General features: G+C 40.4%; 1 protein-coding gene across 7 annotated transcripts in view; it reads left to right on the plus strand.

The window, feature by feature from the left end:
* ODF2L (outer dense fiber of sperm tails 2 like) overlaps positions 1-22,667 on the plus strand; it is a 45,182-nt gene extending 22,515 nt beyond the window's left edge. For 3 of the 7 annotated variants that reach the window (XM_054038160.1, XM_054038161.1, XM_054038162.1), the window contains 9 exons: positions 518-627; positions 2,141-2,276; positions 4,333-4,443; positions 9,261-9,365; positions 10,856-11,014; positions 12,892-12,977; positions 13,062-13,224; positions 14,194-14,319; positions 21,708-22,665. In XM_054038160.1, coding sequence (XP_053894135.1) covers positions 518-627; positions 2,141-2,276; positions 4,333-4,443; positions 9,261-9,365; positions 10,856-11,014; positions 12,892-12,977; positions 13,062-13,224; positions 14,194-14,319; positions 21,708-21,836 — 1,125 coding nt within the window. In that variant the 3' untranslated portion in view covers positions 21,837-22,665. Of the gene's footprint in view, positions 1-517; positions 628-2,140; positions 2,277-4,332; positions 4,444-9,260; positions 9,366-10,855; positions 11,015-12,891; positions 12,978-13,061; positions 13,225-14,193; positions 14,320-21,707 lie in introns of those variants that run through there. The other 4 variants (XM_054038166.1, XM_054038165.1, XM_054038163.1 and 1 more) reach the window with 4 other exon arrangements.
* Positions 22,668-22,919: the final 252 nt, after the last annotated feature.

Raw genomic sequence — 22,919 nt, forward strand, 5'->3', positions numbered from 1 at the left:
TTCATCGCTTTGAAAAGCTCAACTTAACTGCCATTAAATAAACCACAAAATCCAATCTTTCTTCTTTTGTGTTTGAAACTCTCTTAGATAGCTATTGTTTCTTTTTCGCAACATTTTGCTATTATGACTCAATTTTATTCTGGCATTTATTTTGATCTCTTTTTTTTTTAAATGTCATTCTTATGTCTCAGATTAGTACAGTTGAATATATTTATTTTAAGAAATCATTTTACCTCAAATTTTGAAGTCTTGCTGTAGTCTGCAGCTTGAAAACACATGAATGCTTAATTGTGATTCAGTTCTAGGGACTCATAATTCTGTAGTTCAAGCTTATTTAATATATTTAAATTATGTTAATTTCTCTCCTTGAGATTGCAAGCTTAAGTTTACATTATTTTATACTACTGAGGTGTGACTTAAGGCTGCTTTAAGTTAAAATATCTTTTGTGTTTAGGAACTGTGCAAAATTAAAAAGCAGTTCTTATGTTACATGATCTGTATTTTGTATATTCTCCAGGAAGTCAAATTGTCTGAAGTACTTTCAGCTTCCAGTGTCTGGAAAAATCATCATGAGAAGGCTGTAGAAGAAAAGACTCGGTTAGAGGTTCAATTTGAAACTCTGAAGAAGTAAGTTAAACTGTTGAAGCTTTTTGCAAATCAATAAGAAATAATATTAATTTCATGTACATGTTTTTACTATTTAAAATTCCAGGTAGAATTTAGAACTTGGAAAATGGTGCTCAGAATTAGATGTTTCAACTATGGAACATATTTTAGCATTATCGCCTTCTCTCCACTGGATCACACAACTTCCATTATAACTAAAGAGTAACTCCTACATCATTCCTGACTACAGGGGCTTACTGTGCTTGACACAGGGAATCCTCTCACCTGCCAGCAGTGGCTGAAATTACAGGCTATGAGCTGCTGTAACCTGTACTTGGGTTACACCCCATAGGGGGAAAATAGCTGAAGGATCTCAGTAGTAACTGATACAACAAGGATTCTCCTCTCCAGACCCACTGTCAAACCTGGCCTCCACAGCAGCACAGAAGAACCTCCCTGCATAGACTCCTGGCTTTCTATTCACAATTTTGCTGCAGTGAATTGGACCAGTTAGTTCCACTACAGAATGGGCCTTCCATACATGGAGATGGGGGGTAGGATTTGTAATCACAGACAAAACAGAACTCCCTAAAATCTTAAAATATATAATAGAAAAAGGTTGAATAACTAAAAATGCCTTTTTCCTTGGCTTATGGTAAGAAGTATCCTTACACATTTTTATGGTTTGAACTACAGTTCGTATTTCCAATAGGTTTGTCATAAATACATAAAATAAGACTAATGGCTGCTGCCTATACTTTTTTGATGGGTTTCATGCAGAATGTTTGTTTTGTCAAATAGCTGTTTAAAGAAGAATGTTCACATGTTTATAAGGGCAAAATTAAGTTTACGGGTTTTGGTTTTTTGAGTTTCAGAAAACCAAATTTTCATGGAAAGCGTTCTTATTTTTTTTTAATTTCAAAGAGAAAGTTTCTTTACTTAGAATTAAACATTGCAGCAAAAACTATGGCACTATGCCAGTGAATGAGCACCAGAAAGCTAAACTGTCTGTGAACAGAAGTGAATCTGATTAGACAATTTTCATTATCTAATTTGACTGTAGTACAAAAAGTAAATTGGTATAAATGGTGAAAAGTAAAGTAGAATTGGTTTACTTTTAATAGTTGAAGGTGGTATTCCTAACCTACGTAAGAAAATGTTTTAAGATAGCTTTTTATTTGGCAGTCCCTTTTTAAATTCTGCATCATAATGTCTAAGACTGTAAATATATATAATCTGATATTTGCGTTGGAAGAGTGCCTGTGCATTCCATCTAATCAGCTTATTTACAATTGTTCTAACCCCATTTCACATCCTTTAATCTTATTACATCATTTATTGGAAAAGCTGAAGAACTTCCAACTTCTCCAGTTGTTGCTCATTTGGAGTGTGTAAATATATGGAGTTACTTTAATAAAAACAAAAAAACCCCACAAACTTTTCAATAGCTGCTAGAGGAACATAATATGCAAATTAAATTTTAAAAAGTACAACATGCTAGTTGCTGCAAAAGTTCTTGATTTATTTAATAAAGACAGATCACAAACCTTTTGGAGGACATGAAAAAAATACAAGATCGTGGAAGAAATTCAAATGAAGAAATCCATGGAAAGCTTAATTCTATCAATTCAGAAAGTGCAAATATTCGTCTTGAAAATGCAAAATTAAAGGTAGATTGTTATATCATTTCATTGTTCAGTATGAGAATAACCATGGTTACCTGATGTATTTTAAAATAAAGAGTACCTAGATTTAATTCAAATTTTGTTATTACTATACATTTTTAATCTCTCGAGGCCTCCTTTAATAAACTGTGCACTTATACAGCACCTTCCATCCAAGGACCCCAAAGAGCTTTATAGGTATTAATGAACTAAACATCACAAGACCCCTGTGAAGTAGGTATTATCATCCCCATTTTGAAGTTGGTGAAAATGAGACATTGATAGGTTAACACAGGAAATCTGTGGCAGAGCTAGGAATAGGTCTTTGATCTCCCAGTCCTATACCTTAACCACACTACCTTCTGTCCTTTTCATTATCATTATCTATATGATTACTTAACTAACAGTTACCCTTTTAACTTGAAACAAAATTTTACTAATGTTCCAAACATGGGAACTGAATTCACTTTTAATAGCTAGTTTCGAATTAAGTTAGGGAGGTTTCAAACTTGCTTGGCACAATTGGATAAAGTCTCTAGGACTTCCCTTTGCTGGTTTTGCTCCTACCTATCCTACTACTCTTTTTCTGTGGTTCATATTCTTGATCCTGGATATCTCCATTGTGGCCTTCTCCTGCAAACCAAAACTTTACACACTGAAAAACCAATCACTGGGGCTTGTGGGTGGCCACCTTTCATCCCACTCCTCCAAAGATTATAGTCACAATTATTATTTAATTGTTAATTACATCAAAAGATGCCTAGTTCATATGTCATCTGATCTACAAATACTGCAAATAATACAGTTTGTAATAAGAAAGCTTCTTTACCATTCAAGTAATTTTATTGCTGCAAACATAGTTCAAATGGCATCTGACTTTCTGTGTGAAATTCCCAAACAGTAAATCTTGAGAGATCCAATTAAAAACAAGATTTATTAAGAGTGGAGAGAGGTCAGCTCCGAATAAAATAAATAGTATACATATTATCTGGTCTACGTTAAGTTATAATAAAAGTTTAAAAAAACCTAAACATGTCTAGAAAGTACTTTTTCCTTTTGTCCTTCTAGCCTTTCACAGTATGCCTACACTTGGAATTGCAGCTTGGGTGTGTAATTCCCAGCTCAAGAAGAAATACTCATGCTAGCTCTGATCAAGCGACCATGATAAAACTAGAGTGTAGCAATGAGCAGCGGAGGGCCTAGCTGCCACAAGTACGTTCCCATCCAAGACCCCAGGCATATATTCAGGGCTGCTAGCCCGTCCCACTGCTTGTGCTGCCACAGCTACATTCTGTTTTTAACATGGTAGCTTGATCAGAACTAGTGCGAGTATTTCTCCTCAAGTTGGGAATTACACTCCTAGCTTGAAGTTCAGACATATACTGAGAATCACATTCTCTGGTTTCAAGTACCTCACTGCTATCCTTTCAGATCCCTGTACTTTAATGTTGAAAGTGGTCACAGACTATAAAGATGTTCCAGAATTCATCATCATATCAGACATGCCAGTCAAGGTTACATAGGCAATTCAACAATATATTGTTTGATCAATATATTCCACTATCTGGGGAAAGTGTAATAGTCTCTGTTCTCTGTATAGTGACTATTATCCCCTATAGTCTTTAACATCCAACAGCCCTTCCAACTTGGAAAATAATTCCAAAATTTTCTTTTTTAAAACCAAAACTGTCAAATGCCTCTTTTATTTTGCATGCATCTTAGCCAGCCAGAGAATCAAGCTGATTGAATCTTGGTTTGCCCTAGAGTTAGATTATCTCACACTCAGTCTGTCTTTAAAATGACAGGATTTACATCTTTTGTATAGTATTTCTACTCTGGATCAAATATGAATGGAAGTTGACAGATTTAAATTAGTTTGTCACAGTTACTTACCATGCAAAATAATAAAATGTAATCCTGTACAGTTAAATGCCAGTAGTTTAATTGCTAGTCATATAATAGTGCTGATGGTGCTTTGATTTCTTAATTCTCCACTATCAGAAAAAAAGTGTATTGCCTATAACAAGAATAAAATATTTATTTTCTGTGTATTTTAATCTAGGCTTTACTTGCTGCTTTGGAAGACAACACTGTTTCGGCTGAAGCTGAACTTTTAAACCTGCAAGAAAAAGTAAAGCAGCAGGAAAACCTTGCTGAACAGTATAAAACTCAGGTGACTAATGGACCTGGAAGGCTTAAGTATCAGTTTTATGTCTATATGCAGTTTTGAGATAATGATGAAGCTCTTATTTGAGAGACAAGGCGGATGAGGAAATATTTTCGGTTGGTGAAAGAGACAAGTTTTTGAGCTACATAGAGGTCTTCCTCAGGTCTGGGAAAGGTATTGAGGGCTTGGCTACACTTGCGAGTTACAGTGCAATAAAGGAGCACCGGGTGCCAATGTGGATGAGGTGTTGCATTACTGCGCTCTGATCACCCTCCAGAAACGTCCCATAATCCCCTTAAGTCAAGTGGCCACTCTTGTCATTGTTTTGAACTCACCGTAGGAATGCGGATATGCTGTTTGAAAGCTCCGTTTCTGACAGACTTCTGCTTATCTGCTCTGAGACAGATTAGTGTGGAATGCTGTGCGTGGGGGGAGGAGGGGGGGAGTCTGCTGCTGTCTGAACTTACAAGACAGCCTGCTGACATGCTCTTAGCCCCCCAAAAACCCACACTCTCTCTCCCCCCACATACATACAACACAGTCCCTGTCACACACCACACCATCTCCCCTCACCCCCCCCATTTGAAAAGCACGTTGCAGTCACTTGCATGCCAGGATAGCTGTCCATAATGCACTGCTCCCAATGCCGCTGCAAGTGCCGCAAATGAGGCCACGCCAGTGCGCAAGCAGTTGTCAGTGTGGACAGACTGCAGCGCTTTCCCTACTGCGCTCTCCGAAGGCGGGTTTAACTCACAGTGCTCTACATCTGCAAGTGTAGCCATGCCCTCAGAGTGTCACAGCTAAATATGAGGTTGAACAGTTTAGCATAAGTAGTTAGCACATATTCTAAGGGACCATTGAAGGTGAAGTGCCTTATTAGCATCCCTGTAGTCATAGTACAAAAAATGGGGGGGGGGGTTAGTGGGTTACAGATTGTTGTCTTTAGTAAGATCATGATTCTTAGGCCTTGTCTACACTACAAAGTTTTGTCAGCAAAAGTTATAAAATAATAATAAAAAAAATGGAGATATACCTATCTCAGAACTGGAAGGGACCCTGAAAAGTCATTGAGTCCAGCCCACTGCCTTCACTAGCAGGACCAAGTACTGATTTTGCCCCAGATCCCTAAGTGGCTCCCTCAAGGATTGAACCTCATAGCCCTGGGTTTAGCAGGCTAATGCTCAAGCCACTGAGCTATCCCTCCCCCCTGAGATAAGCTGCTTTAATTAAAACCACTATTGCATGTCCACACTATGCTCCTTGTGTTGACAGAGTGCATCCACACTAGCAGTAGTTGCATCGATACAGAGAGGAGGCCACTGTGGTAGCTATCCCAATGTGCAACTGGCCGCAGGATGCTTTTGAAAGCAGTCTCTCCCAAAGCAGCCCGCTCTGCCTGCCTATGGTTCTGTGATTCCCTCCAAGTTCTCCCACAGCCTCCTCAGCTGCCGGGGGTGGCATCCTGAACGGCTCTGAGCTCTCCATGCTAAGGAATGTCAAAGCAGCACAGCAGTCCCCACCCACCACTCCATTCCCTGCAGCAGCAGTCTGCTGCGTTTCTAGTGCAGGACAGAACAGGAGCATTCCAAGTTAATGATTTGCTCTTTGTTCCCAGAGCAGAGCAGAGCAGCATGTTCAGCTGTCCTGGAGCTTTGAAAGGGGCAGGAGAGATCAAAACAGTGAGCAGAGTGATCACTGCACGCATTGTAGGATACTGGTGGAAGCCAGCTATGTTGACAAAACAGTCAGCTTACACTGACCTGACGCTTTGTCGCTTTAACTTTGCCGCAAAAAGCTTTATGCCTCTCGTCGAGGTGGTTTTATTTTGTTGGCAAAACAGCAGTGTTTTGCTGCCAAAAGTAGCTCTATAGTGTGTACACCTCCCCTGTTTTGTCGGCAAAATGCAGCTTTTGCCGACAAAACTTTGTAGTGAAGACAAGGCTATAGTGTCTAGCAAAGTTATGAATTTAAGTTCCTAGGCTCTCCTTTTGAAAGTGGTGTTGTGCAGGTTTCCTTTGAGGATGGGGACTGATAGGTCAGATATAGTGTTCACTCACAGGTGATATGATGTTTTTGTCTTTTATCATTTTCCTGTGTGAGTTCATTTGAGATTGTAGTGATCGTCTGGTTTCACCCACACAGTTGTTACTGGGGCATTTAGTGTACTGGAAGAGGTACACCACATGTTGTGATAAGCAAATCTGTTTTAAGTTCCTTAGCAATTCCTTTGTAGTATGTGCCTTTGTTTACAGAGAGGAAATTTTAGCATGATGAATCAGATGTTGTATAGAATTCAGTGATAGTGTAAGGACACACTTGATTGACATCCCTGACTCATCGTATTTTGAAATTACTGACCAGGCAACAGTTTTGTTACAAACTCTAAATCCTGCCAATGGGCCTAGCCTATGGAGCTAAGAGCTACAATAAAACTTTTAGCCTGCTGTAAGAGACAAGAGGTAGTTCCTCACATCCAGCCTTAAGTAGTTATTAGGGTCCAAACTAATGGCTGGGCTACCTTCAGAAATAGGCTGCCATTAGCTGACACCCACTGTTTTGAGAGGGAGGGGATTGGACAATCAACTGCCCCCACACAACAGCTGCAGCTCGTTCTCCATGGTGGATAATGAGCCATTATATTAGCAGTTAATTTGGCGTTTTATATTTAGAGTTGTCCTTTCAAAATATTTGCTGTGAAGCGGGGTCTGTCACACTGCAGCAAATTTGAAAAAAGAAAACAATACAAATATCATTTCCTGATGCCAGGAACTTAGTTTCCTCACTGCGTCTCTTGATTACGTTTGTTTCAAAAAAAGAACTTTCTCCCTCTCAGCCCAGCTTCTCCACTTACTTGCTGTTGCAGTGAAGCCATAATTTTGCTCTTTATCATAGGAATTTGTTACAGTGGAAATGATTGATGTAATTTTGATTTCACTACAAAGATGAGATAGAGGAGAGATTGGAATACAAAGGGGGAAATTCCTTGTTAAAGCACATATATTTTTGATAAGTAACAGAAGTTGGAGGCATGGAAAACCTGTGAAACACATGTAAGAAGAATGGGTTTACCTTTAAGTATTCTGCAGTGTAAAAGCTCTTTTTAACTGAAGTAGTATTTCTCTCTGTTAAATCTATTACAAACATTTTAAACAGGACAGCACTTTTTTCACAGACAGAATTTTCCAGTCTGCAATAAGATCTCATCGCACCAAATCTAAATTATGGTAAATAAATGTTGAATATTTTTATCCCCATGAGAAATAAAAATTCAGTTACTGCTATCTAACAAAAAGGGGGTACAATTTGGTCGTTTTAAAGGTGGTGGTCCATTGACTTCAGCAGGAGCTTCTGGGTCCTCTTCACCTTAGAAAGCCACACCAGACATTTAGGTGCCAAAAAATGTGTTTAGGAGCCTAAATTTATGCACACAATTTTGAAAATGTTGGCTTTGGCCCTTTAGAATCAGTCCAACTCCCACTGAAGTCAATAGGAGCCTGTCCAGTGACTCCAATGGGAGTTGCATCAGGCCCTTAATGAATAACTGGCAACATTCATTGCACCAAGGATGAATTTGACCCCATGTATCTTAAAGTGATGAGAATTTTTGAAATTTGGAGACATGGAAGTATGATCTCTTGAAATGGCTAGATATATTCATATTTATGTCTTTATAACTTTTTGCATATGGCCTTTGGCTGTAACAAAGCCTTTGAAATGGAAGATATAGGTGCTCGCAAATCATATTAATTAACCACTTGTTGCCTTTTATTTACTGTATGAAATAAAGTAACTTTAAAGTGCAGTGAGCCTCAAGTGCCTGTGTAAATTCAAGTGAATTGTTTCCAAGATTGTGGGGATTTTTTCATGATAAGCACAGAGACTTTTGATTAAAGTCTGTGGGTATGTCTACACTACCCACCGGATTGGCGGGTAGTGATCTATCGGGAATCAATTTTATCGCGTCTAATGTAGACACGATAAAATTGATCCCCGATCTCTCTGCCATCAACTCCGGAACTCCACTGCAGCGAGAGGCGGAAGCGGAGTCGATGGGGGAGCGGCAGCGGTCGACTCGCCGCCATCCTCACGGCCAGGTAAATCGACCTAACATACGCCGACTTCAGCTACACTATTCACGTAGCTGAAGTTGTGTATCTTAGGTTGATCCTCCCGCCCCCAGTGTAGAACTAGCCTAAGTGTCTTAACATGAATATGTTAATGCTATTTGAGCTTTGTTAGATGAGTTTTAATTGCAGGACAGAAAAGTTTGCCTCTGAAAATAACTACAATGCTTGAATTAATACATAGGAACCTCATCTGAAAAGTAATTTGGTCTTGTTTGAGTCTCAGAAGACTACATTTGCTGTTTACACATTTGGCTGACTTCATCAGGTTGACCGGGTGTCGCACGGCAAGGAAGGAAAACTGCAGTTGTTGCAATTGGGGAGTGATGCAAGGGGGTTCGAGTAAATGAGTCAGATAACAGTCAAATAGTGCCAAGTCACAGTTTATGCCGCTGCAAAGATATAAGTATGGGGGCAACAAAGTCAAAATAGGCTTTGTGTATCTGTACGAGTACAATACATGGCTTGGAAGAGGGAGCAGTCTCCAGTTGCTCAGCAGCTTGGGTGGTATTCAATGTTTCTGCAGCCTACTCAGTTGTGAAGGCAATTATGAGGATAGAGAAAATGAATAAGTAAGTATAAGCAATGACAAAGTACCATCTGGGGAAATGAAAGGCTGTTGCTTGACATAAATGCTTCCAGCTTTAAGGAATGATGGAGTAGCATTTGCAAATATATGTAAAATATATTGTATCCTAGGTACAAAAATTACAAACAGAAGCAGAAGAACTGAAAGCCCGATACAAAAAAGTGTTAAATGAAAACAAAATAATAACAGAAGCCAAAGATTTAGAGATAAGTGAGGTAAGTAGTCCACTTTAACAAACAGTATAACATGGTTTCATGGTATTTTGTAGAACAGTGAACCTCAGACTGGCCTGGGAACCACTTGCTGGTGGTTGTAAGGTGGTGGCTTTCTTGTTTTCCAGGTACTAAATTGCATAAAACAATGCCAAAAATACATTAAATACTTCACTAACATTACTTTTCCCTGTAAGCAATTGCTGTAATCACCACAGAGTGAGAATTGCAGAGCAGGAGTGGCAGTCATTCCCAGGAGGTGGTCCATAAGATGCTCTCAATTAAGGTGTGGTTCACACTATACCAATTTATGAACCCACCATAGAATGTTCAGATTGACTGATTTGTTTGTTTGCTTTTTAAATACCAATCAGTGGCCTAGTTTACCCCCACCCTCAAGAAAAGCTGTGGAAGCTGGACAGGGAAGAAGGAAATTACTGTACGGTTTGCTTTGCTAAGCATCCTACAAATTCTTCCTTTTGTGGGGAGCAACATTCCCAACTATGCAAATACTATGGTTGTGCAGGGGACTGGACTAGATGACCTTTCAAGGTCCTTTCCAGTCCTATGTTTCTACATAGATCTCTGTTGGTATCTAAACAGAGGCAATGCTTCTTCAATCTGCTTCCTGGCTCCCCGTGACTCTTCCCTGGTTCATTGTTAGCCATGCTTGGTAGAGCATGAAGCATGTGCTTCAGTTTCTGAATTAGTAAAATTGGGATAATCCTTTACCTGATTAACTGTGACTGCATATAACTTAATTGCTATATGTTTGTGGATTTCCCTTATGGTAAATATTGTTGCCTTTTTTTTTTTTTTAACTGAGACACAGACAGGTGTTGGTTCGCCTATAGGGCACCATGGTTTTAAAGATAAGGCCTGAGCCTCACAGTGAGAAGTCCTAGGTTTTTATTCTGGTTCTGAAACGAACCCACTGTGTGACTTTCAGCAAGTCACATACTGTTCCAACCTTCATCTGTAAAATGGGGATATGGTATTTGCCCATCTCATAACTAAACAAGGTTTGAAAAGTGGCGTATGTAGCTATTGGAGCTGAAGAGGGCACTTGCCACTGCCTTCCAAAATTACACTATAATCCTCATGTTCAGAATGTCTCATCTAAAAAGCTTTTAGAGCTTTCACATGCCTCACTGTGAAAAATATTCTGTTACACAATGTCCCAATAAATCAGCATTTTAGGAGTGCAGTACACATACAATAACTTGTTGAAAATGTTCACATTACTTTTCATAAACATTTCATTACATTTCCAGTTTCACTGAGCCCTAACTAAAATATAGGGCTGGGGGGATGAGTTTGTGCCATAATGTTCATTCTATTTTTCATTATTATTGGAGGAATAACATTATGCAAAAATGTGTGTAGAATTTTAGATGTATTATGTATGTTACCATATGGAAAGCTTTTGAAATTTTTTAACAATTAATTTATGGTTTTGTACCTACCTGTTTTCCCTTAATGCTACCGTGCAGGTGAGGAGCCAGATACAGGCTCAATTGAAGGAGTTAGAACATGTTCGTGACTTACTGAAAGTAGCTGAAGAGAGGCTGCAGGAGTATCAGGAAAATCTGTTGTCCTACAAAAGGAGTTATGCAGACAAATCCAAAACCATTAGGGAGCTACAGGTTCAGGTGCTTAGAGCATAACCATTTAATAGTAAAGTATCTAAACTGTGTGGAAGAAAGTCTTGGGAGTAGTTTTGCAATCTGAGGGAACCCATGTCAGTGTTCTCTCATCCACATACTTGCTTAATAGAACAAAAGTTCCTTCTGCAGCGATTGTGATGCTCTTTGTGATATGTTCTGCCTGCATTTTTTTGTACGTTTAGAGAGATGAAATTGCAGCTTCAGTACCTAACTGAAAATTCTTATTTATTTTTGCGTTTAGATTTTAGAGCTTTCTAATAAGAAAGACCTCTTCCCTTTTGAATAATTAGATATGTTAAATGTGAATCCCCAGCTGAATCCCAGAAAGTTTTCCTTGTTAATGTACTATACAGTTCTAAAGGACACCGTTATATCTAATAGAGTAATTTCAATCTCTGGATTTTTTTCATGTAATGGAAATATTGCATTTTTTTAAAAAAATGATATTGTAATGCCTAAATTATAAGCTGGGCAATACTTGTTCAGGGAAATGGCTACCAATCAGAAACTTCAAAGCAGTAAATTATATCCTTTCTATTTTACAAGTTACATTGTATTTTACATATAAATATACTAAAAAGGACACTTCAGACTTCTAAAAAAGATGATTTCAAGTAATTTTTAGAGTTTTTTAATCACTGTTTGGAGTACCTCTTAAGGGCCTGAATGTGTTTTTCCTCCTGTTTTTATATACATTTCATTTTTCAAAGATTTTGATTCTGAACACTGAGAGAAAAACAACTTACAGTTTTTTATTTTAAACTTAAGTTTATGTGACAGATCATATATCTTTTTTGTGGACTAGAATAATCTGTGACAGCAGAGCTCTGGGAAGTGTTTGAATTAATGGGGAAAACCAGAAAGAGTCTTCTAAAACTTATTGACGGGTAGTCAGTGGCAAAACTTCCAGTGACGTCACTAGAAACAGAAAGAGGTCCCATGTGCTATTTTTATGATCCGTATAAAAATACAAGCTCTGGATTTTATGTTAAATTTCTTGGAAAGGTCATCTTTATAGCTATAGGACCAGATTCTGCTCTCACTTAAACCTGTCCAAGGCCTCAATTCAGGAAAGCACTTAATCACGTGTTTAATTTTAAGTAAGTTCCATTAATTTCATTGAGAATAAGTATATACTTAAAGTTAATCTAATGCTTGCGTGCTTTCTTGAAGAGGAAGACTGTCCTGAATTGATGCCTAAATACAGAGGAACTCTAATGTCAGTGATGTTTCTCAAGGTTTTCACTGTGTACCTGAGATCAGAATCTGATCACTAATTTGTCGACAAGACATTTAAATTCAAATAATCGGTATTTTTTTTCTATTATATCTAGCTATAATCTAATATATATAGTTAAAGCCTAGTATATATGTTTGCAAAGTTTATTGCTCTTTTCAAAATAAATGCTTTGGTGCTTTATTGAAATCCATCAGACAGCACTCCTAAGCTGCTCCTGCATAACTACAATTGTACATGTAGGAAAATGGTAAGGAAACAAATATCATTATCAAGCTTCCAAGCACTTTTTATATACTGCGAGGACAAAATAATTTTAAAATGGAGGGAAAAAAAGCTTTATGAGCCAGATTTTGCACAAATTTAAACCTGTCCAACTAAATGCATTAGGTTGCAGGGGTAAGCCAGCCCTAAGTTCATGCCTTAACAAGTCTTTAGCTTACAATATAGTCTGCTACTATAGTTGTATTTTATTTGCTTCAAATATAGGCCAAATACTGCTTGCCATGGTGATGAAGTAGGCGCACTGATTTTAATAGGATAGCTTGAATAAGGCAAGCTTGATTTGGCTTATAATGTCCTGTGCAAATCTACATTAAGTAGACTGGAAACATCATTTTCACAGATGGATGACAACAACAGGTTCTTGAGAAACCATTCTTTGGAAGAGGAAAACTGTAACATTCAGAAGAAATATGAATATCTTAAAAGGTAAATGTGATATCTGACTAGTACTCACTTTTACATTTTTCTCCTCGTAATCAAATTTCATGTGTGTATCTGTTTTGCATAAAGACAGTTAGAAAAGATGGAAGTACAAAATGAAGAACTTGCACATCAGCTGGCAAACCAAGAGGAGAGTCTTCAGCACAGTGAATTGCAGCTTAAAGAGAAATTAGCACAATATGATGCTTTAGCCAGACAGTTGGAGGCTGCTTTGGAAGAAGGCAGAAAAAAGGTATATTGGTGTAATATGTTTCTGAATTTGATTGCAGTTTTTCCCATTTTCAAATAAAGAAAACTCTGGAAAAGAACAAAGGGCTTGAGGAGGTGTGATAGCCAGACAAATCAAGAAAGGTAGATCATTCCATAGGAGGGGGCAATGTGGAAAAATAGGTCAATGGGAGTTTTGCCTGAATAAATACAAAGAACTTTGGATTTCCTAGCCTTATTGAAGCTGATGGCAAAACTCCCATTGACTTCAATGGGGCCGGGATTTTGTCCTTCATCTTTATACAAAGCAATTCTTTCCTTCAAACAACATGAAGAGCATCAACCACCCAATATTTAAATGTGCAGAAGTGACAGAGTTTCTGATCAAAAGCTTCAGCTTTTTTCATTTCCTTTTTGAATGGGCAGCCCACTAGGACTTTGCTATTGAGCCTTTCTAATGTCAGAAGAGGGCTTTCCACACTCAAAATGTACAAGGTTTTGTGTGGTCATGAACAGAAAAGATTTCAAGCAATAAAACAAATAGGCGAAGAATTGTAGGAATTTACATCACAAGTAACTATGGCAGTACAATCAGAAAAATATATATCTGAAGTGATAATGTTCCCATTAAATTAACTGTAAGTGAAGTAGCACGTACAATTGTAGGATTGTTTTCATATTCTAGTAATACTGATGGATTCTGAATAAGTCTCAGTTCAGGACAGATTCACAGATGAGTCAGACTTTTCCCTCCCCATTAATCATTCTTACAGTGTTTTCCTATGAAGCAGCTTATTTCATTTTAAATAAGAATGTATTCCATGTGTGCTCAAGATAATTGGTGGGGAATAGAGGGAGGATTATAATCAGCAAATATGGAAGAGACGATCAACTGTAGCATAAAATAGTTTAAAATAATTATTTGTTGTTTTGGGTTTCAAATGCAGGTCTGTATGTAATTAAATAGCTTTTTCTTCTTTCATTACCATCACAGGAGTCTGAAGAGGTGGAAAAAATGTCATCCAAGGAGAGAGCTCTTCAGACAAAAATATTGACTCTGGAAACTGAATTGAGAGAGAGACGAGAGGAGCAAAAGCGACTTGTCTGCAAATTAAACAATGTGAGAATCTATCACTTTACTGACGCTGATCATAAACTGCTTAGTTAATTTAATCACTACATACACTAATGTGTTTTAAATAGATGAATATATTTCTAAATGAATTTGTACATAATTTGGGGCACAAGGTCAGTTCACATAATTCAGTTAAGCATAAAACTATCAGAAAAACTGCATATTTTGTGCACAGTGTTATAGATGACAGGTTAGGAAAAGATCTCCAGGATAGCTAATCCATCTTCCTACATTAGTGCAGGATTGTCTACTCTGCTAAGACCCTTTACTAACCTCCCTTGGGGCTGCTCCTTATTCTAAAGGCTCACCCAGACACACATTGTTAGCAGGTCCAGACCTACTTAGTGAAGTGGATAAATGTATTTCTGAGCTGTTAAAAGGATCTGATCTTACCAGGAATCTATGCGAATATTTTCAAACATGAGTGCTTAAAGTTAGGCACCCATAGCCTTATACAGGAATCTAAATAAGTGCCCTGATTTTCAAAGGTTTCAAGAACTTGCAGATCCTAGGTGTGGCACATTGGTACTTACCCTATCAGCAGGGCCCCATTTCAAGAAGATATTGTGGACTTGGCACCTTTTGAAAATCAGGCTAGCTACCTAAGTGCCAAAGTATGAATTTAGGTGGAGATTTTCAAAGCAATCTTGGGGATTTCAACACATTTTCCATTATTGTTAATGGAAGGCATGTCTAAATCCTCTACTCTTCGAAAATTGAATCCCGGGTGCTTAACTTTAGGTATCCAAATAGAAAATGTTGGCCCTTGATTTCATGGCATCAGGCTAGAGACAACAGTACTCAAAGAGATACATAAGGTTTCAGAGACCGGGGGCCTGATTCTGGCCCTGCAATGCTGTAAAACAGTATTTTCAGCCAACAGCCACATAAACACCACAAAGGTAACAAACATTTCCCCCCTTAATGTAAAAATCACTGACAAAGATAAGCAATATTGCAGGGAGAATTTAGTTTCTTCTTCTACTTTGGATATTTCTGTGAAATCTGTTAGAGTTTTCCAAGTTTGAGACAGAGAATGAAGTTGGCTTTTTTGGCTGCTCCTGGTTCAACCTTGTGTAGTCAGTTGATTTTATTATTGATTTTTTTTTTAATATTTTTGATACATCTTTCCAATTTGTCATGTTTCTCTGGTCAACTATTATAAAGAAGTCTAGCAGTGTGTGACTGTACCAACAGTTAAAACGGCCAACTTGGGGGGGAGTCTATATGGTTTTTAAATGAGTAAGATAACTTACCTGTGGGGTTGTCAATAACAAGTGTCCCTCCACATCAGCCTAACGTGCAATATGTACCACTATATTTTAACAGTTTTCATGGGCGTCATGTTGTTTCATGCACAACAGTTTTTACTGTTACTCGAAAGTAGAAACTCCTGAGTTCTGATTCCAATTTTATGTTGTAATTCTGAAAAACCTGCATATTTTATTTTTCAATAAATAAATGTGAAGGCTCCAGCATGGCAGGGGAAGACACAGGCCACTGGCTGCATGGAGGTGGGAGATCACCCTGCAGCTTCCCCGCCACCCAGGACACAGACTCAGCAGTGAGGCTGCACCTGATCCTGACACAGTGCAAGGGCCTGCCCTGCCCTGCCCCAGAAACACCCCAGGGCCCTGCCTCTCCACACCATGCACACCAAGATAGCAAGAGAAAGGGACAGAGTCTCGCATGCACGCTCAGCCCTGGCTCCCAATCCAGGTGTGAGGCCAGCAGGCTCAGCCTGGCAGCATCCACGTTTGGAGGGGGTTTAGTGTGTGGGGGGGATCCAGATGTGGGGTCAGAGGGTTAGATGTGGGGTAATCTGGGTGTGGCAGCTTGGTGAGGGGCTGAGCAGAGGGATCCAGGTTTTGGGGGGTGGGGCTCATCAAGGTGGGGTTCAAGGGCGGGGGTCTCAGCGGGGGGTGGATCTGGGTGCAGAGGTGGGAGTCCAGAGGCAGGAAAGAGGGGCTCGGCACGTGAGCCAGGTAGAGAAGGGGTGGGGCTTGGCAGGGGAATCTGCGTATGGGAGGGTCTGGATGCATGGGGGCTGGGTGGATGGGGGAGCAGTTCCCCGTATGATCACCTCTCCCCCCACAGCTGAGGAGTGATGGGGGCAGGAAGCCAGAGGGTGAAGCTTCCTGCAGCTGGGGGAGGTTCCTAGTCTGAGCCAGACATGGCTGCTCCTTGGAGGGAAGAGTAAGTCCCATCCTCTCCCAGCCCAGCCCAGCCCAGCCAGGGCTAGCAGCTGAGCCCAGCTCCAGTAGGAGCTAATGGCAAGTAGATCCCCAAATGCCCCCTCCCAGCAGCAATTTACCTCTCCGCCAGCTGCTCCAGGTACCCAAAACGACACACCCGGGCTGCTGGGGAGGAGTGCATGACTTCTCATGGGGAAGCCACCAGAACAGTCATTTTTCTGCGCGGAAGCAAAGAAATCTGTTGGGTACGTGAATTCTGTGCACGCACAGTGGCGCAAAATTCCCCCCAGGAGAAATGTTGACTCTTCACTGGCTTATGATCGCTTTTTGAGGTGCTGGATTCTTGAGAGTTTAAGATTTTTCTATGGAAGCTGCTAATCCTGTCATGGCTACAGGGCAAGCTGCGCCTTGGACTTCTTTTAGTTCCTCTCAAATACACCCTTTAGCTGACAGGTCTGTCTGTCTGCGCCTCGCTTCAGTAGAAGCACTCGGTCCAACAACTCCTAAACTGGATCTCTGGGCTGCAGTCCCTTTTTACCAAGCATAGTAATGACACAGGCCCAACTTGCTTTTGGTACCTATAAGAGGTTTCCTTCAGGGGTTTGTAGCAATGCAAGTTTGCAGTGACACAGAAAGTGTCTTCCAAATGAAGCATTATTTGTTTGTTCCTCAAAAGTACAAAGCACTTTAGAATACAGGGTAGAAACAATAAAAGACCTGCACGCATTAATCTTACTTACAAAGGCTACCAAGGAAAGTTTAAGGTATAACTACTCATCAGCCCAGCTAACTCCATCTCTGGCAGGGAGGGGCAGCCTACCCTACACAACATCTCTGTCTCTTGGCATCCATCTTGGTGTCAGCCTCAGTCTGCTGACACCCTTTTCTACCTGTGGTAGGGTGCTGCTACAGAAGCCCTTAATCAGTTCCTGCCACTCCAGCCCCAATCAGAGAGAATGTATTGGGGCTGGGTCAGGGTGAACCGCCCTATGTTTGCCTGATAACTGACCACACCTGCCAGCCTCATTAGCAGGAGCTATGAGGCTGGAAGGAAGTGAGAGAAGGGGTGTGGGGCTGGAGACTAAGGCTACATCTACACTACAGGGGGGAGTCGATTTAAGATACACAAATTCAGCTAGGTGAATAGCGTAGCTGAATTCGACGTATCACAGCCGACTTACCCCGCTGTGAGGACGGCGGCAAAATCGACCTATGCGGCTTCCCGTCGACGGCGCTTACTCCCACCTCCGCTGGTGGAGTAAGAGCGTCGATTCGGGGATCGATTGTCGCGTCCCATCGGGACGCGATAAATCGATCCCCAGGAGGTCGATTTCTACCCACCGATTCAGGCGGGTAGTATAGACCCAGCCTAAGAGTGGGAGGTCAGGCTCAGAGGGAGTAGAAGCCTGCTAGTCTATTGCTGGCAAGGCCTGTGGTAGGCCAAGCAGCTGTAAAACCTGTATATAGCTGGAAACTGGTGGTGGGGAAACTGGTCATGAATAAAGAACATGGCTGTTGCACCAGACAGAAGTGTCCCTGATTCACGGAGGTGAGGGCCAAGAGGCTGAATCTGGAGGGGTGCAGTGTGAACCCCATTACACTACTCCTCCCTTTTTGTAGGCTAGCATCTGTGAGAGTTTAGTACAGGAACTCCTCACCTAATGTCATCCTGGTTAAGGTTGTTTCAGTGTTAAGTTGCTGATCAATTAGGGAACATGCTCGTTTAAAGTTGTGAAATTCTCCCTTCTAATGTCATTTGGCAGCCGCCTGTTTTGTCCGCTGTTTGCAGGAAGAGCAGCCCGTTGTAGCTAGCTGGTGGGTGGTTGGAACCAGGGTGGACCAGCAGCCCCACTATCAGCTCCCCACTCCCCTAAATTCCCTGTGCAGCAGCTGTCTCTTCCCCCACTGCCATGTGCTGCTCCTGTCCTCTGCCTTGGAGCTGCTCCCAGAGACTCCTGCTTGCTGTATGGGGGGAGGTACGGTGACCAGATGAGAGGAAGAAAATATCGGGACACATGGGGGCGGGAGGGGGAAGGGTTCCGCCAGCGGACGGGGGAAAAAAAAAAAGCCGAGTGCTGCCGGCGGAGCAATAAATAAATAAAAAACCAAGTGCCCGAGTGCTGCCGGCGGAGCGAAATATCGGGACAAATTGCGTCCCGACTGATCTTTGGGACAAACACCTAAATATCGGGACAGTCCCGATTTTATTGGGATGTCTGGTCACGCTAGGGGAAGGAGGGGAAGAAGGGAGCTAATGTCAGGGTGTCTCCGCCTCCCCCCTGCTCCTGCACCCCGCTTACCCTATCTTCCATAGAGCGGGGGGGGACACGACGGAGGGAGGGAGCTTCTAGGCAGTAGCTGTCATCTCAGGTCTCAACAAGCTGATTTAATTAGCAAGGCAGTGTACTTAAGCCTGGGGTCAGCTACTTAAAGGGGAAATGCGCATTTTTTCTCTCACACACAGGGTGTGTGTGCCTTCCCTCCTTTCCTGGTGCCTTGTAGATTGTTGGGAGAGTTAACCCTTGAGGACTCAGTCAATTGCTAGTTCATTTAGCAGTAAGGCATTCCCTGGGAAATATCCCACCCTCTGACTCCTCCACCTCAACCAGGCTTCACAATCATCATCACTGTGAACCAGTATTAAATTGTTTGTTTAAAACTTACACTGCGTGTGTGTGTGTATGTGTGTGTATATATATATATGTGTATGTGTGTGTGTGTGTGTATATATATATATATATATATATATACACACACATACACACATTATAAAATAATATAACATATATATATGTCTTTTGTCTGGTGAAAAAAATTTCACTGGAACCTAACCCCTCATTTAGATTAATTCATACGGGGAAATTGGATTCACTTAACATCGTTTCGCTTAAAGTCGCATTTTTCAGGAACATAACTACAAAGTTAAGTGAGGAGTTCCTGTATACTCTGTGGTCTCTCCCTTAGTCTTGGCAAAACAGCTTTGTCACAAGGGTTGGGGACAAGGAGTCATCTATTCACAGATGATGTTGTTGGAGTGTTTGGGATGCTACTTTATCTAGATCATTGTTTTTACTTTTCATGCTTTGTTTCTTTAATAAACCCATGTCTCCATAACAAGAATCTATCATAAGGCTGCATGTCTGTCACGGAGGTCGCAGAAGTCACAGATTCTGTGACTTTCCACGACCTCCCTAACTTCTGCAGCAGCCAGTGTGGCTGACCCCAGGGCCACCCAAGCACCCTGGGGCCAGCTGTTCAGGCAACACCAGGACAGCCACACCGGCCACTGCTGGAGCGTCCCTGCAGCCTGCCGCTCAGGCAGTCCCGCAGTCAGCCACACCGGCTGCTGCTTGGCAATCCAGGAGCCAGCCGCACCAGCTGCTGCTCGGCGTCCCACGGCTGCTGGCACTGAGGACTGCCCAAGCAGTAGCTGGTGCCACTAGCCCCACGGACGGCCTGAGCAGCGGTTAATGGGGCTGGCTCCAGGGGCCCCCCAGAGCAGTGATGCCCCAGGGACCCCCTAGAGCAGCAGCTCCCTGGGGGCACCCCAAAGCAGCGGCACCCTGGGGCCCCCCAGCTAGGATTTAGTCAAGGGTATTTATAGCAAAGGCCTTGGATAGGTCACAGGCTGTGAATTTTTGTTTAGGGCCCATGACCTGTCCATTACTTTTACTAAAAATATCCATGACTAAATCGTAGCCTTAATCATAAGCAACTTATAGAGGCATGTATGTTGTTCATACAAAACAATACAGTAGACCCCCATTATCCACGTCTCCATTATCTGGCTCTCCATATTAACTGAACAGGGCAGCGGGGCTCGGGTTGTCAGTCCTGCTGCTTCTGGGGCTGACAACTGGAGCCTCCCCCATTCTCCCGATTATCCAAATTTTTGATTATGCGTTCTGGCCTTGATCCCAATTAATCAGGATTCCACTGTATAGCTATTTCCCATATTAAACTCTTAGAATACTGGCTTTATTCAAGACTGTGTTGTCTCTGTGGTACTTTTGTTATTTCTTTGTAAGTAAAATCGGTTTATTATGCCGGGACAGGGAATCATCTGTCCCTTGTTCTTTTAGCAATACGTTTTAATGCTTATGATTTTTATTCCTCTAGAACAGTGTTTCCCAAACTTGGGATGCCGCTTGTGTAGGGAAAGCCCCTGGCGGGCCGGGCCGGTTTGTTTACCTGCCGCGTCCGTAGATCCGACTGATCGCAGCTCCCACTGGCCGCGGTTTGCTGCTCCAGGCCAATGGGATCTGCTGGAAGCAGCGCGGGCCGAGGGACATACTGGCCGCCACTTCCAGCAGCTCCCATTGGCCTGGAGCAGCGAACCGTGGCCAGTGGGAGCCGCGATCAGCCGGACCTTATGCCTGAGGGGAGTGTTATTCTGAACAAACACAAAACATATTCACCTTCTTCAGTTACATATCCATAAAATTGGGAATACATTATGGAAAGGAAAAACAAAAATCATATTGTTTTAGCCCTGTTAGCATGATGCTGGAAACAGGGCAGGGCTCAAGAAGGTAATTTTTTCTTTAGTTCACTTTAACCTGATTATTTTATATAATGTTAGAATTAAATCTAAATGTTATAAATGACTAATAATTTTAAGAAAAATTTTGTTTATTTTAAGTAACTCACATCTGAAATCGTGTTATGATAGGCATAAAAGAAAATCCAAAAAATTACTATTGTTTATGTAACAAATTACCATATATGGATCTAATAAACAAGTAAACAGTGTTATCATTCACCCTTTATTTTAAAGGGTAACATAGGCAACAAAAATCAGGCTGCATTAAAGATCAGTAACAGATGTTCTCATTAAAAAAATAAGCATGAGAGTTTTGAGTTTGTATTGGAATTAAGGTGCCACAAATCTTTAATGATGGAAATGCGAAATGTTCGACAGTTGCTGTAAAGGATATCCCAGGACTCATGTCCTTTTTTAAGAGTATAAAGTTACTCAAACAGATCAATTTGTGCTCGGGAGACATAATGTATAGGTTCAAGATTTTGGGGTCATTTTGAAGGTTTTGTGTTTGTGTGGAGTTGACTAAAATTTTAGGGAATGACAGACAGGGTTATAAACTTGAAGTACTAGTCTTACCGTATTTTTATTTTGTATTTTATTTCTAACTTGCATCCCCCTTCCCTCTTTTTCTTTAGAGAGAGAAACATCAGGAAGTATGTTTGAAAGAATTAGAGCACAATCTACAAAAATCAGAAAACCAGAACCACAGCATCCACAATTATGTACAGTTCTTGAAAAACTCATATGTAACAATGTTTGGCTGAATTCTTTAATTTAGAATATTTTAAATAATAAGGGCAGAATCTTGGAAGGCGCTGAGTGTCTTTAACTCTCAGTGAAGTCAGTGGAAGCTGAGGACACTTTGGATTGAACCCTGTATCATTAGGGCTTCATAGCGAAACTCTCGCTCCAAGTTTTGCAGAATTGAGCCTACCCTGATGTATATACACTGGTTGATCATGTTCTGAATGTTTACATGGCATTACTAATCTAAAAATGGCATTACTAATCTTCATTTCTTGAACAATAGTGAAGGAAAAACTGCGCAATCTCCATGAAAGATATGTGTTCCTGTTATTCAATGTACTTCCATTGCTGTAGAAATCTCACTGGATTCAATTTGCATTCCAGCTACCATGATAGTAATAGAAATACTATTCTTAATATTTTGTAAATGTAATATATAATTGAAAGAAAATCCATTCAAATTATTATATGGCGGCACTAAATGTGGTGACAATCCTCCTGATAATGGCCCCAATTCAACAAGGTATTTAAGAATATCCCTAATTTTAAGCACATTAGTAATTCATTTGAAGTCAATGGGATTACTCATGTGCCTAAAACAAACCACATGCCTAAGTACCTAGCTGAACTGGGGCCAGTATGAAGGAAAATCCTGATTATGTAAGTTGGTTTTCTATAGCAATAGTATAAAATATTCTTACAGAATTGTGATATAGTTTTTAAAGGATAACAGATTCAGATAACATTGAAACATCTCAATATATACATTTTAAGTGTATATTAAATATCCTATAAATGTCTTTTATATATAAATATATATATAAAAATATAACTGATGTTACTTATTTTGTTTTACATGCACGTGTTTTAACTATCATCTTTTCTCAACATATAACAAACTACCAGCAATGAAATATTTATTGGTGCATCAGTGTTTTCTCTTTTACTTTGCAATTAGGTATCCATATCAACAAGCTAATAGTATATGAAGTATTATTCTGTTGGTTTACACTCTACACTTTTTTTTTTTTTTTAAGAAAACTATTATTTAAGTATATTTGATTATTGTGACACTAGCACATTACTTTCTGTTACAATTT

The sequence above is a fragment of the Malaclemys terrapin genome, chromosome 8 (assembly GCF_027887155.1).
Source record: "Malaclemys terrapin pileata isolate rMalTer1 chromosome 8, rMalTer1.hap1, whole genome shotgun sequence".
NCBI classification, from domain to species: Eukaryota; Metazoa; Chordata; order Testudines; family Emydidae; genus Malaclemys; species Malaclemys terrapin.